Source organism: Rhinolophus hipposideros (genome assembly GCF_964194185.1).
Source record: "Rhinolophus hipposideros genome assembly, chromosome: 4".
Taxonomy (NCBI): Eukaryota; Metazoa; Chordata; class Mammalia; order Chiroptera; family Rhinolophidae; genus Rhinolophus; species Rhinolophus hipposideros.
The window spans coordinates 8,747,258-8,764,290 of record NC_138050.1 but is presented as its reverse complement, the minus strand read 5'-3'; the positions used below and the strand labels follow the sequence as shown (position 1 = coordinate 8,764,290).

General features: G+C 33.9%; 1 protein-coding gene across 3 annotated transcripts in view; it reads left to right on the top strand.

Annotated features, from left to right (window-relative positions):
- NUP58 (nucleoporin 58) overlaps positions 1-17,033 on the top strand; it is a 53,938-nt gene that overhangs the window by 18,106 nt on the left and 18,799 nt on the right. For all 3 annotated transcript variants that reach the window (XM_081046795.1, XM_081046793.1, XM_081046794.1), the window contains exons 9-14: positions 2,876-2,955; positions 5,495-5,613; positions 6,043-6,125; positions 9,246-9,447; positions 14,805-14,903; positions 16,469-16,564. In XM_081046795.1, coding sequence (XP_080902921.1) covers positions 2,876-2,955; positions 5,495-5,613; positions 6,043-6,125; positions 9,246-9,447; positions 14,805-14,903; positions 16,469-16,564 — 679 coding nt within the window. The remainder of the gene's footprint in view (positions 1-2,875; positions 2,956-5,494; positions 5,614-6,042; positions 6,126-9,245; positions 9,448-14,804; positions 14,904-16,468; positions 16,565-17,033) is intronic.

The window sequence follows — 17,033 nt, the reverse complement described above, 5'->3', positions numbered from 1 at the left end:
AGCGTATGTTGCTAACTGCTTTGTTCCGTAAGAGTGCCTATGGCATAATGGTTATGTGAGAGGAGAACAGATAGAAAAAAATGTCTTTTTAATCTGTCAGTTATTAAATAAAAATTATACTCTTTAGGTCTTAAATTCTGATGAGCTGCTGGTCTCAGGTCTTAAGTAAAGATAGTATTAAGGCGAGTATCTTCTGGCACTCCTTTCTGCTTGTTTTTTATCCCGATGGTCTAATGTATAATACATGTGAAATTCTGTAATATCTAGTTCTTTCTAATGTGGGCTTATTTGAGGTCTGTGCTTTTCGTAGATGAAGTGATAATATTTTAAGTAAAAATGTTAAAGGTGCTTATGTGTCTTTAATTGAAATATAGTTGACATGTAACATTAGTTATAGGTGTACAACATAATGATCAGTATTTATATATATTGTGAAATGATCACAACAATAAGGCTAGTTAACATCCATCATCACACATAGTTACAAATTTAATTTTTCCCCTTGGGATGAGAACTTTGAAGATCTACTCTCTTAGCACCTTTCAAATATACAGTATCGTATTATTAACTATAGTCACTGTGCTGTACATTACATCCCCAAGACTTACTTGTTTTATAACTGGAAGTTTGTACCTGCATAGGTGTTTTGAAGTCAACTATTGGAAAATACTTTGTGATGTTTTTAATAAAAATGTGTTACTAAGATAGCTATTCTAAAGTATGATGTTTAAAGGGAATTTAGACTTTATTTTTCTGCTTTCAGATTTCCTAGTCATTTACGAATTCTTTGGTTAAATAAGAATTAAGTATTACCCCATGTTTCCTTGCTGCTTATTCTTTTATATGTTATCAGATATGTTTTTTCTAGGAGGAAGAAAATCTTAGTAATGCTTTTAGACTGTGGAGAATGTTTAGATTCTCAGCAAATATTACATGAAATGATAAATTTCATATGTGAAATATGAAATTATATGGAAAAATTTATTAGCAAAATAATAGAGTTAAACTCAAGAAAAAGAAATGAATGCTGTAATAGGATCCATTGTCACTAACAATGTGATTCTATTCACAAATATTTGGGGAATACCTGTTACGTACCAGACTTGTTAATAGTCTTCTAGAGATAAAAGACAACTCCAAAGTTGAGTAGGGTAAATGAAATAATAAAAGATTGGGTGAAATATAAAGGTAGCAAATGAAGTACAGGATGAGTCAAAGAAAGTTTCCTTAGGCAAAAAGAAAATCTGAATTGAGGTTAGAAAATTTAATGGGAGATATCAAAGAAATTCTTATTTCTAATGTACAGGAATTAGTGCGGTCTAGTGAATTACCGTGGGGAAAAAAACGTCTTCTGACCCCATTAGTGAAGTAGTTATCAAGCTTATTTAAACCAAAACCTTTTCTTCAGAAAGAAAGCCTTTCTGGGAAATATAAGCAATTAGTAGAACGTAAGAGAGCAAAATCATTTATAGACATCATTTTTGGTACATAACTCAAGAGTTTAAATAAGTAGGGTGATTAAAGCTCTTTCTGGGGTGGGGTGGGTGTCAGTTGGTTTGTTGAAGTCATTGCCAGTCCATGCATTCAGGATGTATTTTTAAGGATCTCTTATGTGAAGAGCACTTGAACAGGCATTTGGGATCACAACACAATAGTCTAGAGAGAGTGATTTAAGTCAGTCAGGTAATATGTTCAATACAAGTGCTCATGTGGGCACTTTTATCATCTGTCCAAAGTAGGATATCTTTGTATTGGGTCTTGAAACACACTTAAGTGTTGTCCACCAGGCTGGGAGGAAGGAAGGATAACAGGCAAAGGCATGGAGGGAGGAAATGGGTATGTTTGAGGATCCACAAGGAGTTTACTATTAGCGGAGCACTGAATAAGAGTCCCGCCTGGCAAGAGTCAGTAGGCAGGGGTCCAAGTCTGAACAGTCCCGACCACCCTAGGGCATTTGTACTGGGGTCTGAAAAGATGGAAGCCTGAGCTGAAGAATGGAAAGGAGATGAAGAGAATGGTTAGAGACTTGGAGACTTAACAGCTTGGTAGTAAAAATAGAGCTAGAGGTTGCTACAGGGAATATAAAGTTAAGGTAAGATACTTTTTTTTGGTTTGTTTTAAATAAGGGAAACTTAAATAGAAGTTGAAAAAGCCGTGAAATAATAGGAATGTGAAGTGTAAGAGGTTAAAACCGAACATCAGTCTGGAAAGACTGTTGACTAGTACGTAGAAATGGCATTGGGGAACAGCTGTAGGTGATTTAAAAATAGTTGAGTGTGTAAGCTTTAAAAAAGTTGGGCTGTTTATGTTCAATTCTCAGGGCTTCGAGTTCCATGGTTTTAGGCAAATTACTAATGTCTCTGACTCCATTTCTTTCTCTGTAAAAAGGGAAACATTACTACATTTTAGGGTTATTGTTGAGGATGAACAATGATAATAAAAGTAAAGCCTTGGACATAGTGCTTGGTCCACAGTAAGTACCTAGAAGTGTTAACTGCTGCCACCATCAGTCTCAACATTAATCCTACCTTGCTTTTTAAAATAGTGTTTTTACATTTATATTAAAGGTTTTTAAATGGTAGGACAGTCTTCTACTGTGGGTGAAGTAACTTCGTGAGTCCTACAGAAATCCAGAGTTTCTGAAAATAGATCAGCAGCTCATTATATATTTGTGATAGTTTGCTGAAAGTGTAGTTTGTCTTGGGAGAGAGGTTTTAGCAACTTGTAAAGCTGCTTCATCCATGCCATGTTCTCAGAGTGCGAATCTCCACAAACGGCATCATTTGAAGTTTCAAACCAGAGGTAGTTGGTATTTTTAGCCTGACTTTTAATTGGCCCTTTTTTGTTTTTGTTTTTTTCACCTCTGATACATTAGGAGTTAAAGAATGCTGAAATAGCGTTAAGAACCCAGAAAACACCACCTGGATTCCAACATGAAAATACAGCTCCGGCTGAGTAAGTTGCTGGAAGTTTTTCAACAAATGTTTTTGTCATGCAGGGGACCCTGCTCGCTGCGCCATTTGTCGTGCGAGGCAGTCTGCGGGGTCTCTAGTCCCTCTCCCCACGTAAGAACTCAGGATATGGTGAGGCCAAAAAGGAACATCCACGGAGCCATAGGTAGGGGAGTCATACCACTGTAGTCTCCCTGGAGGCTGGATCCACACGACCCACAACCTACTGTCTGCTTCTCTGCCTGCCAACCAACTGACTCACTGACTCACCAGCGCAGCCGCGGCAGTTCTATCAGTGGCTAATTGGCTACCTGGTTACAGCTGACGGCCAACTAGTCACAGCAGACGGCTATCTACTACCTGAGCCAGCACCTTTCCATGTGAGGCCGAGAGCCAGGAAACTGCTCTCTGGGACTCTGTCCCCACAGTTTTTCTCTTTAAAAAAGCAGAACAGTCAGAACAATATACAGGCTAAACATTTTTGGTTTACTTAGCCTGGGTTAATAAACACTTTACGTGGATTTTTAAATTTAATTCTCCTGATAACCCTAAAGGGGGAGTTCATTATCCCCATTTTATTGAAGGATAAGTGAAGACTAAGCTTTGTGCTTTTAACCACTCTTGCGCTGTTACACTTCATTTACATGTTACGTACGGGTTCTATTCCAGTTTTTTTTTAGAAGAAATTTATTTTTTACCCATTAGGTCTTTCTATTTATTATTATTTATTAGGACTTTCAATTTATTATTATTTATTTTACAAAATAATTTTGTAATAGTCCCTTTCTTAAACATTGCACACTAAATGTAGTTTAACTCACTTATTAGCATAGCTTTTATTTACATAGTTAATAAATCTTTAGGAAGAAAAATTAGAAAATGTAGATAAGTAAAATTAACTTTACAAAATTCCAGCTATAATCTCCTCAGCCAGCTTTGTATATCCATCTAGTCATCATACATGTGACATATCTTGTCTTTTTTTTTTTTATATCCTTTCATGTTGCTAGGAATAATAATAGCTAATAAATTTATCAAAATGCTTACCACATGTCAAGCAGTGCACTTAGCACTTTACATGCTTTGTCTCATTTTCCACAAAACTTCCACAGCTGTTCGCATTCCTGTTTTAGAGGTGAGGAAGGAGCCTGAGACACAGAGCAGTGAAGTCCTGTGCTTGTGGAGTGGTACAGGTCTGTTTGACTCCTGGCCCCTCACTTTTTTTTCTTTTTACTTTTTATTATAATTTCAGACTGGTAGAAAAGTTTTAAGAATAAAACAAAGAATTTCAGTATGTCTTTCATCCAAATTCCTTACACGTTAGCATTTTTACTATTTTTGTTCCTTGTTCTCTCTATATATATGTACATTTTTTTCCCTGAACAGCTTGAGTTATTTGTAGACATGATGCGCTTTATGCGTAAGTACCTTCCTGTGTGTTTCTTAAACATAAGGATATTCTCTTTCATAACCATAGTACAATGAACAAAATCAAGAAATTAAAAATGACAGTGATACTGTTGTTATCGTATTTGGATTAGCTTAGGATGTGCTTCCTTGCTGGACTAATAGTATTTTATCCATCTGTTTTGTTCTTCATGCTTCTATCAGAGCTAGTTTTGAAATGGGTTGAAATGTATCATTTTCCATTGCAAAAAGCTTTCACAGTTCCCCATTTCTTACAGAATGACAGACTGTTTGCGTGCTATTCAAAGTCCCTTTTTATCTTTCTAGCATTCTCTGGTTAAATTTACCAGAATTGTAGTAGTAATTACATGCTCTTTCTGTAATACACTATAGTGTTTTCAGATTATAAATGGCATTTCAGATTGTAAATTCAGACTATAAATATAAGAAGTGTAAATGCTTGGTTGTAAAAATGTGGCTAGCAATTACACTTTTAAAACCCCTGTTATTTTAAACTTATTTTAGACTTACAGAAAACTTGAAAAAATGGTAGTACAAATTTCCTTACATCCTTTACCCTTCTTCCTTTATTGTTAACATACTGCATAATCATACTATAATTATCATGAACAGGAAATTAATTATCGGCACAAATAACTAGTCAAACTACAGAACTTATTTTAATTTTACTAACTTTTTCACTAATGTGCTTTTTCTGTTCCAGGAACCTATTTTCTACTAATGTACTTTTTGTACTCTAGACTCCTATTCACATTGCATTTAGTTGTTATTTCTACGTAATGTCTTCCAATCTGTAACAGTGACTCATCTTTCCTGTCTTTGATGACCTTGATACTTTTGAAGAGTATTAAGTTACTTTATAGATTATCCCTTAATTGGATATTTCATGATTGGAATAAGGATATACATCGTTTTTTTTTGATACCTTGATAACTTGAGTGTGGGTTTTTGTTTCAGTAATATTTGCACCACTTAAAGATACATGATGTCATCGGGCTAATTCAGAGGTTCTACTTAAATGGGAGCATATATTTATTTATTTGGTATTTTGGATATAAAGAAAACAATGCTTTCAAAACTTTGCTCTAACTACAGTGGTATATGTTTTTATACAGCTACTTCAGAATTTTGGTTCAGCAGTTTGAGGTTCAGCTTCAGCAGTACAGGCAGCAGATTGAAGAACTAGAAAACCATCTTGCCACTCAAGCAAACAACTCACATATAACTCCTCAAGGTAACATGCTTTCTGTGGTAATTTTTTTTGATAGCACTGTTTTTTTGGTTGTATTTTGGTAAGAGAGCGGTTGAGCTCTTGTTAATATAGTAGATATTCTAGGTAACTACTAGTAATTAAGCTTCCATGAGAAAATTTCCTCAAAAGTCCTTGTTTAGGTCTTCATTCCCTATAAATACAAAATGCTTTATTATGAATTGTTACTGTGCTAATAAGGGCAGAAGTCTTGGGCTCCTCCCCTCCCCAGATTCCTGATGTAGACGTCCTTTTCTCCGTCTGCTCACTACTATCTTCTCTTATTCATGGAAATACTGATGTAGTTTTTTTCCTCCTACACATTAACTGTACCAAAAATTGGACTCAAGTAATAGAAAAATAATACTGATTGTGTTATATGTATTTGTGTGATAATATAATTTTCTTTTATAGATCTGTCAATGGCTATGCAGAAAATTTATCAAACATTTGTAGCTTTAGCTGCACAACTTCAGTCTATTCATGAAAATGTCAAGGTAACTTTTTATTACCAGTTCATCTATCTGGATATCTAGACCCAAGTGAAGTATTTGTTCATTTATGGGACAGAAGTATTGATGCTTATTGCAGAAATTGCTGTAATTGCCTATAAGTGAAAAAGACTAAAATAATTCATAATCGTGCCCAGACACAACTATGGATAATATCTATTCTTTTTCAAAAGATCCAAGTAATAGTACATTATGAACAACTTTCCGTTTTCATATACATATTCCTTCTACATCATTTTTAGTAGGATTACATAGGACTTCATTGTGTGTATGTGTATAGTTTGTTTAACCCATCCTCTTTTGTTGGACATTTACTTTGTTTCCACCTCTTGACCACTATGAACAGCACAACAGAATAAAAACATTCTTAGTAGCAAAATTATCTTGCACTGCTTTAATTTTATGTATGTTTTAAATGTTCATTAGCCACTGCATTATTAACTTACATTTGTGCTTTCTAAATACAGGGAACTGTTTGTTTATGAAATATTATAAGTTAAAGAATTTAGTTGTGAATATTTTGTACTACATGTAATAATATTAAGTGAAATATAAGTGCACTTTTTCCAACTATTCAAGTAAATATAATTATTTGTTGGCATTTAAAAACATTTGTTAAATTTAAAGCATCCAAATCTGAGTCTAATCTCTGAGTTTACTTGAGATTACCAAATATTTTTATTTGTATTTTAATCCGATGCATGGTAACAGAATTTTTAAAAAAGTAAACCATTTAAATTGTACCATTTTTGAAATGATAGCACACTTTAGACCTTTTGCTTTAATAAATTTAAAATTCTAAACCAAATCTTTATAATAGTTTAGTTTTAAAGGAGGAATTTTTATCAAATTTTCTTAAAAACTTTATGTCTATAATATTTAGTTTTATAAAATACTAAAGATGATTCTCTGTTGACATTTTGAAGTCTGTGTTGTTCAGGTGTATTTTTTTTCCTTAATTTTTATTATGAAAGTTTTCAAATATATACAAAAATAGAGCACTATTATAATGAATGAGTTCCCAAGTACCCACCACCCAACTTCAGCCGTTCTCAAGGTCCTGCTGATCTTATTTTATCAGTTCTCCATACAACGATGCTTTATTCCCTGGAGTATTTTAAAGCAAATCCCAGATTTGTTATTTGTAAATATATATGGCTTTTTCAATGGCAGGGTCTTCTCTCTGGTTTTAAAACTACCCTTTTTTTGTGACAAGAATCATCCCTATTAATGGTCTTTAATCAAGACAGATGTTGCATTGGGTTAAACCAGTCCATTTTATGAACTTGGTAATTTTTTTTTTCTCTGAAATTACAAACATACTTTTTATCCTGTTTGTTTACAGCAGCTCAACATGAGTCATTTGTACAGTGATACCTCGGTTTTCGAACGTCTCCATTGACGAACATTTCGGTTTATAAACGCCGTAAATTTTATGGATCTATGGTATCAATAGATAGTAAAATTCACGCTAAATTTGCAGTTTTTAGGGGTTGATTTTAAAGGTCTGGAATGGATTAATCCATTTTGCATTACTTTCTATGGGGAAACCGTGTCTCGGTTTTTGAACATTTCAGAATTCGAGCGGTTGTCTGGAATGGAAAATGTTCGAAAACTAAGGTACCACTGTATTGTAAAATAGTCAAACAATAATAATAAAGGCCCTCTTTATACCATCCAAGCTCTCTGTGCAGAGGCAACATCTTATTTTTACATGTGTCACCCAGGCCTTTTAAAAAAGGTATTTATTTAACAGATACACAAAGTGCGATCAAACAATACAGTGAATGTTTAAATTAAAAACAATTTATTACAGTAAAAGACACATTGCCATTAATTCCCCTCAAAATACTCCCCTCACTTCAAGCACACTTATTCCATCGTTCTTGCCACTTTCTGAAACAATTCTGGAAGTCCTCTTTCGTGAGTGTCTTTAGTTGTACTGTCGTGGCTGCCTCGATGTCCTGAATCGATTCAAAACATTTATCTTTCATGGTCATTTTGACTTTGAGGAAGAGCCAGAAGTTCACAGTGCCAGATCCAGTGACTAAAATGGATGAGGATACACCGTATTGTTTTTATTTGACAGAAATTGTCATACCAGAAGCGATGTGTGACACGGAGCATTGTCATGATGGAGGATGATTTACAGCACGCTTTAAAATACACCTGCTCTCAACTGTAGCTCTCATCTGACTGACTGCACTGAACAAGTTGAAACTTGTCACACAGTAAAGTTTGACGCGCCGCTTCCCATTTTGAAGATCCCTGTCTTTCCATTGGATGGCACTCATTCACCGTATTTTGTGATCACAACGGAAAGGCTCCTTGTCATACATCGCTTCTGGTATGGCAATTTCTGTCAAATAAAAACATTGCAGTGTGTCCTCATCCACCTTATTCACTGGATCTGGCACCATGAGACTTCTGGCTCTTCCCCAAAGTCAAAATGACCATGAAAGGTAAACGTTTTGAATCAATTCAGGACATCAAGGCAGCCACGACAGCACAACTAAAGACACTCAGGAAAGAGGACTTCCCGAACTACTTCAGAAAGTGGCAGGAATGATGGGATAAGTGTGTTTGAAGTGAGGGGGAGTATTTTGAAGGGGATTAATGGCAATGTGTCTTGTACTGTAATAATTTTTTTATTTAAACATTTTTTTGATCACACCTCGTATATTTAGTGCTTTTTATTTTTAAGTTTTGAATCTAAAAAATTACCAAAAGGTTGGTCATGGTAAGGGAAAATTTCATGAAAAGCTGAATATTTAAAATGGAACTTTAGATACTGCTCCGCTGTCTTAAAGCTTAGGTAACTCACTGTAAAGAGGGCCTCACAAAGCCAGAATATGTTAGGTAGTTTATTGTCAAGACCTGACAAAAATAGGGAAGAAAATATTCAAAGGAGTGCTAGAAGTCTCAAACTCATCCCTTCCCAAACTGTGCATTACTAGCACTCTAATTTGCAATTTAGGTGGAATGCATGACATTGGCAGTATCTTTGATCTGTCTTTGCTAACTTATTTCATAGTTACATGGATTCACATGTTACCAAAGTCAACACAGAACTTGATTAACCTTTTCTTTTTTTCATTCTTTCAGGTGCTCAAAGAACAGTACCTTGGGTACAGGAAAATGTTCTTGGGAGATGCTGTAGATGTGTTTGAAGCCAGGCGAGCAGAAGCCAAGAAATGGCAGAATGCACCCAGAGTTACTACTGGCCCCACCCCTTTCAGCAGCATGCCAAACGCAGCAGCCGTTGCCATGGCTGCAACACTTACACAGCAGCAACAGCCTGCTACAGGTCTGAATGCATTCAAGTTATAGCTTCTTACTGTTAAAATGCAGAAATTTATGTGCATTTTATAAGTCTCCCTTTTCTGTTAGCACTGAAGACATTTCTATGAATAGCTGTTCCAATGCAATCTAAAAATTGTGATGGACACAATTATAAACATATACCTGATTAAAAAAATACGCAGGGTAGTCTTAGCAATAATTACATACATCGATGAGATATTGAATATTGTGAATTTACTTAATGTTATTTGCTGTATTACTATAAATACCCATTAGAACATGGTGTTTCACTACTGAGTTACATTTATGAATAACAGATTTTAAAATCGTGATTGTATCATTTATTGTTTTAAAGTCAGAGATAATCCAGCCATAGATTGCATTTTTCATGTATGATACTGATAGATGGTGCATTCTTGTTTCCTCATACACTGATTACGGAATACCCACCACATTCAGGGTGAAGTATGTTTTTATTGACTCAAGGTGTATTGAAGATCAGTAGTTTTGTGTGTGTGTATAATGACTAGAAAGAGTACAGGCCCTCTTAACCAAATTTGGAAGAAGGTACATGCTAGAATTATTTGTACCTTTTCGAAATGAACAGAACAGTAGCAAGAGCGGGAAAAATATGTTTTTGAAATTCTGGGTTGCACGTTAAGAACTATGATGTGGAAAGCTGGAGCAGACAAAAATAATTGGTGAGACTGCAAAGCAGCTAATTTTAGTTCTTGGTTTAATTCCACTTTTAATGAAACATTTTTGTGGTCAGTTCTGCAGTGTTTAGTTTGATCCTGTGTCTTACAGAGATTACTACTTTTTTTATTCCTATAGTTCCTTTTTTTGTCAGGCTCCTAATTTGACTTCGAAAAATGTAGTCTTAATGGATATTGATTTTCTTTATTCATAAAGTTTCAAGTAATGCTTACAATTCTACCGCACGTATCTTTCTGAGAGTTCCGTATAGTCTGGTAGTAAATAATAGTACAAGGACATATTTAGATTGCATTCAGGCTGCCTCCACAGGGGAGCCTTCTCTGGTTCTCACTGTTGGCAGTTTCAAAAATTGTTCTTCACGTTTGGAACTGACAGAATTGACTTCCCATCAGTAAACAGCTAGCTAGTGATGGATTTATGCCAAATCCTCCACAGTCCATGGCTGGCCCCATGTGAATAGTGGCTCACGTTACTGTATAGTTGTTCTCTAGCTGGCTGGAGTGGAGGATTTCGTTCTCAAGTTATGGAGGATAAGAGTCGTTATGGGGTTTTTGGTTTCTATCAATCCCATAGTTATCCTCAGTTCTCATGATTATTTAACCAATTAATCAAACCAACCGTAGCAGCAGTTTACTTTTTAGGGCCAATGTCACTCCCGAAATAGATCAGATAAGCTTGGATTTGGATCAGTGTTCTCTGCACATAGGGATTTCCATTCTAATAATGAAAACTGAGAAAAGTGAGTTATCTAAAATGTTATGCTGTAAGTGAATTATATTCCGTATTATACAACTAAAATTTAAGCAAAATTACCTTTCAGGGTTTTTTTTTTTTTTTTTTAACATATAGACATTCTTGAGAGGTTTGTAAATTTTCACTCATACATTTTGGGCTCATGGACATATGAAGACAAGTTTGTTCTATGAATAGGAGTGCCTAGTATGTGCTGGATTCTGGGGATAGAAAAGTAAACAATATAGACATGGTCTTTGCTGCCTGTGGTGGTGGAGAATATAGTTTAATTTAGAGTGGTCATGTGGCTAGAACTTGAGGAGCCTTTTGCTCATTGATTCAGTTTTGTCTCTGACTTTTGCCAGGCTTTGGGGAAACTGCTTTCTTCCCTGCAGTTTTGAATTTGAAACCCACATAAGGGTTTTCTAATCAGGTGGCAGGAATTGTAGTTTATCAACCTAAATAGGCTTGTAGTGTTTTCATTTTAAGTTGTATGAATTTTTAGAACTGAGATGCTAAATAATCATACCATTTTGCATTGTCTTCTCTTTTTCCTTTTGTTTCTCTAAAGGTCTCCCGGCTCCATAGTCCGTTCTTTTGTGTTTCTCCCCTTTAGAATGTTAGTTATTTTAGTCATGTCACCACTATAACAAGATTTATGAGGTCTGTTAGTTGCGTACTGATTTTATGAGTTACAACCTGTTTAGAAATGTCCCTATAGATTGCATTGTACAATGACTTACTCCCTATGTCCTGTGATTTTTGATGATATCTTTTTAAAAATACCAGTAACAGATTTTTAAAGACCATCGAGGTGATGCCAGGTAAAGCTTGTGTGCTGTTTTTATATATCACTGTTGTTCTGTGCAAGACTTGAGTTGTCAGAGGGGTTTTGCTTTTATTTGCATATGGAATCTTGATTTCATTAATGTAAAAAAGCAGATCACTTCTTAGGCTACTACCTTCTGTAGGTGGTTTCTGTGTGGTCTTTCTTGGAGGTTTGCACTTAAGTGGCTTCTCTATCATTCTATGATTTTTAATGAAAATATGTAATAGAGCTTAGGCCTGTGTGATTGATGGTAATTGCTTCTGAAGGCTGAAGAGAATTGATGAAAACCCAGCAGGCTATTTATGTCTGAAATAAGCACCAGTAATGGGGAAATGCCGTGTTGCTAGAACTTGAGAAGACTTGTCCACCCACCAGTGCTTCTGAAGCCTCTTATAGAGCTGAAGATTTACATGAGGGTTTCTAGTATGATTTTACCTTAGGATAGATTATTTTAAGCTAATGTACTGGGATTAAGTTTTGCTGTTGTATTTTGACACTTTTAAAAGTTCTTGATGTTTACATAATAAGACTTTTCTCATGTGACTTAGCTGCTGTTTTTAAGGAGAGCTGAGATGTTTTGTTAGGAATTACTACATTCTAACTTTTTGTGTAGGTTTGGAGATTTAAGGTGTAGTGTTAAATAGGAAACTTGAAGTATTTCATTTTCTTGTGGTTTTGTGGTTTTGTTGTATTTAATAACCAAAGGAACATTCCCCATTAAATTAGTAGGAGTAAAATTTTTCAGATTGGGGAAAAGGCATTTTGTTTTATAAGAAATGTTATTTTAAACTATGATTTAGGAATAACCAGACTAATTACGTTAGGTATTTTGAGTGATCATTGAAAATTATAAAAAATTTTAGCACTTTAGTCCTTTTCCTGTGAATGCAATTTTACTTTTAAAAAAGTAGAATTTATTCTGGAAAATATAAATATCAGTATTAAACTTGATTTTGTTGTGTGTGAATATATTATACGGTAACCTTTGTAAAATGTTACTCTACATGAAGATTTCACTTTGGGCAATCATTGGAATATATTACTACTAACTTGATTTTATTTATGGAACTAAGAGCCTCTCATTGAATGACTTCAGATTTCGAAATAGACTTCTTGAATTGTTTACGTAACTTTTGCCTGAAGGATTTAGATTCTGCTTTCTAATAGTGAAACTAATTTATATGGTGGCCAGAGTGTAATATATGCTAATACTTTGGCATGGGAGATATTTATCATGAGTTTTTACTATTAAAAAATGTTATACATTTGCCTACTAGTTTTATAAATGATGTTGCCTTCAGAATTTGTGTGAAGGTACAAAACTCAAAATATCATGTACCTGTTGTGCAATGGAAAGTCTTGTCATCGTTAGAGTTCTTGATTACCTATATCCTCAATATTTATGATTAGAGTTGCTCTTCAAAACAGACCCACACACAACAAAAAGCATGTTATTTGAGTAACTCTACGACTTGTAGGGCTGAGGGCTGTGGTGTGCATTATTCTTTAGGGTCTTCCACCAGCAGTGCCTCCTATTAACGTGACAGTTAAGTCTCTCAATGTTAACGAAACTGGACGTGTGTTTTCTACATATTATTTTTGTTAGAAATAAGAGCGTAATATGCTTAGTTTGTTTTTTTCTCTTTTATCCTATAGTAACATTTTACAAAAGAGATTCTAGGCAGGTTTTTCATTCTCAAATTGATCTCAAACTGGATGTAAAAATTTAAATCCTTTGTTAATTTATTTTTTAATAGTAGTGTAACAACTCTGGCTGCTGTTAGTTCTTATTCTTTATTTCCTGGGTGGAAGCTCTTTGAAAAGTCCAGTTTTTGTCCCAGTGTAGCAAAATGTAGTTCTTTGGTGTGTTTTTTTTTGTTTGTTTTTTAATGCTTTATAATTTTCCACTACCTTTTGAATATACAAACCTCATTCTTCATTGAACAACTTGAAGGCTTTGATTTCTTTGAAAATTTTAAAATTTCAATCTGTATATTATTTTAGCAGTTCCCTCAACTTTGAGATGCACTGATCACTGTGCTTGAAAAAGACAAGACTGAAGATTGTACTATGAAATTTATTGAATAGTTTTCATAAATTATTTATCAAATGAGAGATTTTTAGATTTTTGTAGTCTGCTTAGTTTTAAAAAAATGTAGTTAAAAAGAGAGGCTAGTAAGTTTGATGCTATATTTGCCAAACAAACTCAGCCAAAATCTTTAAAGTAACAAATGGGAAAAGGGATGACTTAATGGTTCTGCATCTGAGTACATTTTCCAAAATGTTAGAAAGAAACTTCTGAATTGAAATCTTGAATGTATTGAATCTGTCAAGGTACACAGCGGTGCCTTTGTAAATGTTCAGTATCTATCTTATTTAATCAGGTGAGAAGTGGTGTAATGTAGCAGAGCTTAACAATAGAACTCAATTATCACTTTCTGTGAACAAGTTGGAATTGTCATGTTACTGTGTAATTGATTTGCTTTAAAATGAACAATAAATTTAATAAAATAAAACATTGTCTTGTTTTTTTATCCATTTATTGTATATATATCATTTATATTCCATATAAGAAATCATGCCTAGTTTTATGGGTACTTACTCTTATGAAGTAACATGATAGTTTTGCCATGTTAGTGTCAGTCTCTTTTGATCAATTGAGACTTGACTCTAACAAACTATAAGGAGTTTGTTTTTTAAAAAGAAAAAAAGTAAAAACCTTTACTGATTACACCAACTAATTTTATCAGAAAACAAGTGGGGAGATCTAAAATCATTCTAGAAGTAAACCTAAAAACTATAATTTACAATACATTAAAGATTTCAAATTATTTAGCAGGTTAAACTAACATTCATCTTTGAATGCAGTAGCCTTTTTTAATTGTCTAGTGTGAATAAATTAATTGGGACAGATAAATTAGGCTGGGGAGACATCCTGAAAACTAAGTCTTAGCAAATAGAATTTGTTAAAAGTAATCACTGTTCATTTAAAAAATAATTTCATAAACTTTAAACTTGAAAGAGTAAGGCAAATTTGTTTTTTCCCCCCCTTCCTTTTTTTTTTTTTTTTTTTTTTGTACCAGGGCCACAGCCATCTCTTGGAGTTAGTTTTGGAACACCATTCGGCTCAGGTATTGGCACTGGCTTGCAATCAAGTGGCTTAGGTTCTTCAAACCTTGGAGGTACACTTTCACTTTTCTAATATTGCATTTGAATTGATACTAGCCTGTAAAAAATTTTTAAGAGGATCTACTATTTTGGAAGTTTAGGTTCCATCTGGCAAAAACGATTCTCCAAACATAATCAGTGCTTTCTAGTATTAGATTAAGAACCTAAAAAAACATTTCATCTGTGAACAGTAGATATTAAAAAGTATTAAAATTAAGTGATAGGGATGTTCGTATTTTCAAAGCAATATGCTAAAATAGGAACTTGAAAATATTAATAACTTCGTTTTAATAAATTTAACGAACTTTAAAAAATTATTAGTCTTAACATCAGTTTGGAGTCCAAAGTACTTCTGGATATACATTCTCCTAATCATCTTTTTCTGAAAACGAACATTTTAAATGGGGAACTAATTTTATTATAAGTTGAACAGCTCGACTTCTGTCCATTTCTAAGCACTTTTGGCATATTTGCCTATATGCATACTTGCATACTTAAGCAATTAAGTTTTAATAGTTTCATAAGTTAACTCTGTTTAGTAAGGTAAGTCTGCAAAAACATCGTGCTAAATACAAATGCATTCCTACTGGTATGAATAATTGAATGCTGATTGCATTTTGACAAGTACATTGTCAAAATGAATAAGGTTCCCTTATTTCCAGTAAAATGTATCATCATAAGAGGGGAAGCCTATAAGTTATATGATTCCTTAATATAGTAGACTATATTAGGAATTACTAGAATTATGACAGACAAGCATAATTCTTATATGATCTATAATCCAATTTGCCGTCATATGTCTTAGAGGCAATAATACTGTCAAACTCAATATTTAGGTAGTGGTTATAAAGCAGCTTAAGAATTTAAATTCGTTTTTAGAGCATTTGACTTGAGAGAATAGAAACAAGTCTTCAAGTACTTAGCAGAATCTCCTCTTGAACTTTATATGATGAAAAATATTTGTTTAAATAGTGATTGTAGTATTAAGAGAAAAAAACATCATACTTTCACTTCCAATTTCTCATTGCTGTAGCAAGAGCCTGATTTGATTTAAAGTGATTGACTATTCTATAGTTGTGCAGTTTTTCAGTGGTAAAGGTTTTTAAGTGAAAATGTTTGGGTAAAAGCAGAGTAAAATCACCTTATAGTTCATATTTAAATTGTGCATGTCCTGCTTATTTATGAATTTAATCATTTTTTTTGCAAGTGAAATATCCCAAAGTAGATATGTTTGTATCTGTTTAACCAAAATCATGCTTGAATGGTCGGTCAACTAAAATTTCTAGTTCTTTTGGGAGACAGAATACTAAAATGGTCTTGTGTTTTGTGGCCTTGTTCTTTAAAAATTACTGATGGGTCATAAACATTGTCTAAATACATATAAATGTTTTATTTCAAAATTAATCTGGGTCTTCCAGAAGTCTTATGCCAAAGAGTAAACAGGAGATTTCCTTCATAAGGCCATGTTTTTCAACACTGTGTTTAATTAGACCTTTGATAACTCTAGGTGTTACTTGTCAGTATCCTTTAACCCATGTTTTACGTGCCATTGTATATTTCTCTATCACCCTTCCACCAGGATTTGGAACTAGCTCTGGTTTTGGATGCAGCACCACAGGGGCCTCCACATTTGGATTTGGAACAACAAATAAACCCTCAGGAAGTCTTAGTGCAGGTTTGTGTGTTTCAGCCTGAATTTCAGACAAATCGAAAGGTGCAAAGTATTTAATGTAAAAGTATAAGTTTTGTTCTTTCCAATATCCAAAAAAGATTCCTGACTGAGTTTTCTGTCCCCTGGATGAAGCATGCAAGCCTAACCATATAGCTTTCTCTCTCTCATAAGTTAAAGGACAGGTTTATAAAATATTTCTAACAAGACTTATTTGTTTGATATAATAATTATATCCTCTCTTAACTAACCAGAGATTCTTTTTGACGCCATAGACCGGTTTCATGGTTAAACAACTTCCTTTATTTTTACCAAAATGAACCATCGTTGTTTAAGTTTTAACCCAGTTTTTATCATTGTTCATTCAGGAGAATGAGTTCTCTTTCAAAGAGTGGTTCTTATAGTCCCATCTTACAAATGATGATTAATTGTTTTTTTTGTTTATTCTTGAAATAGGTATAATCTTCTGACTCTT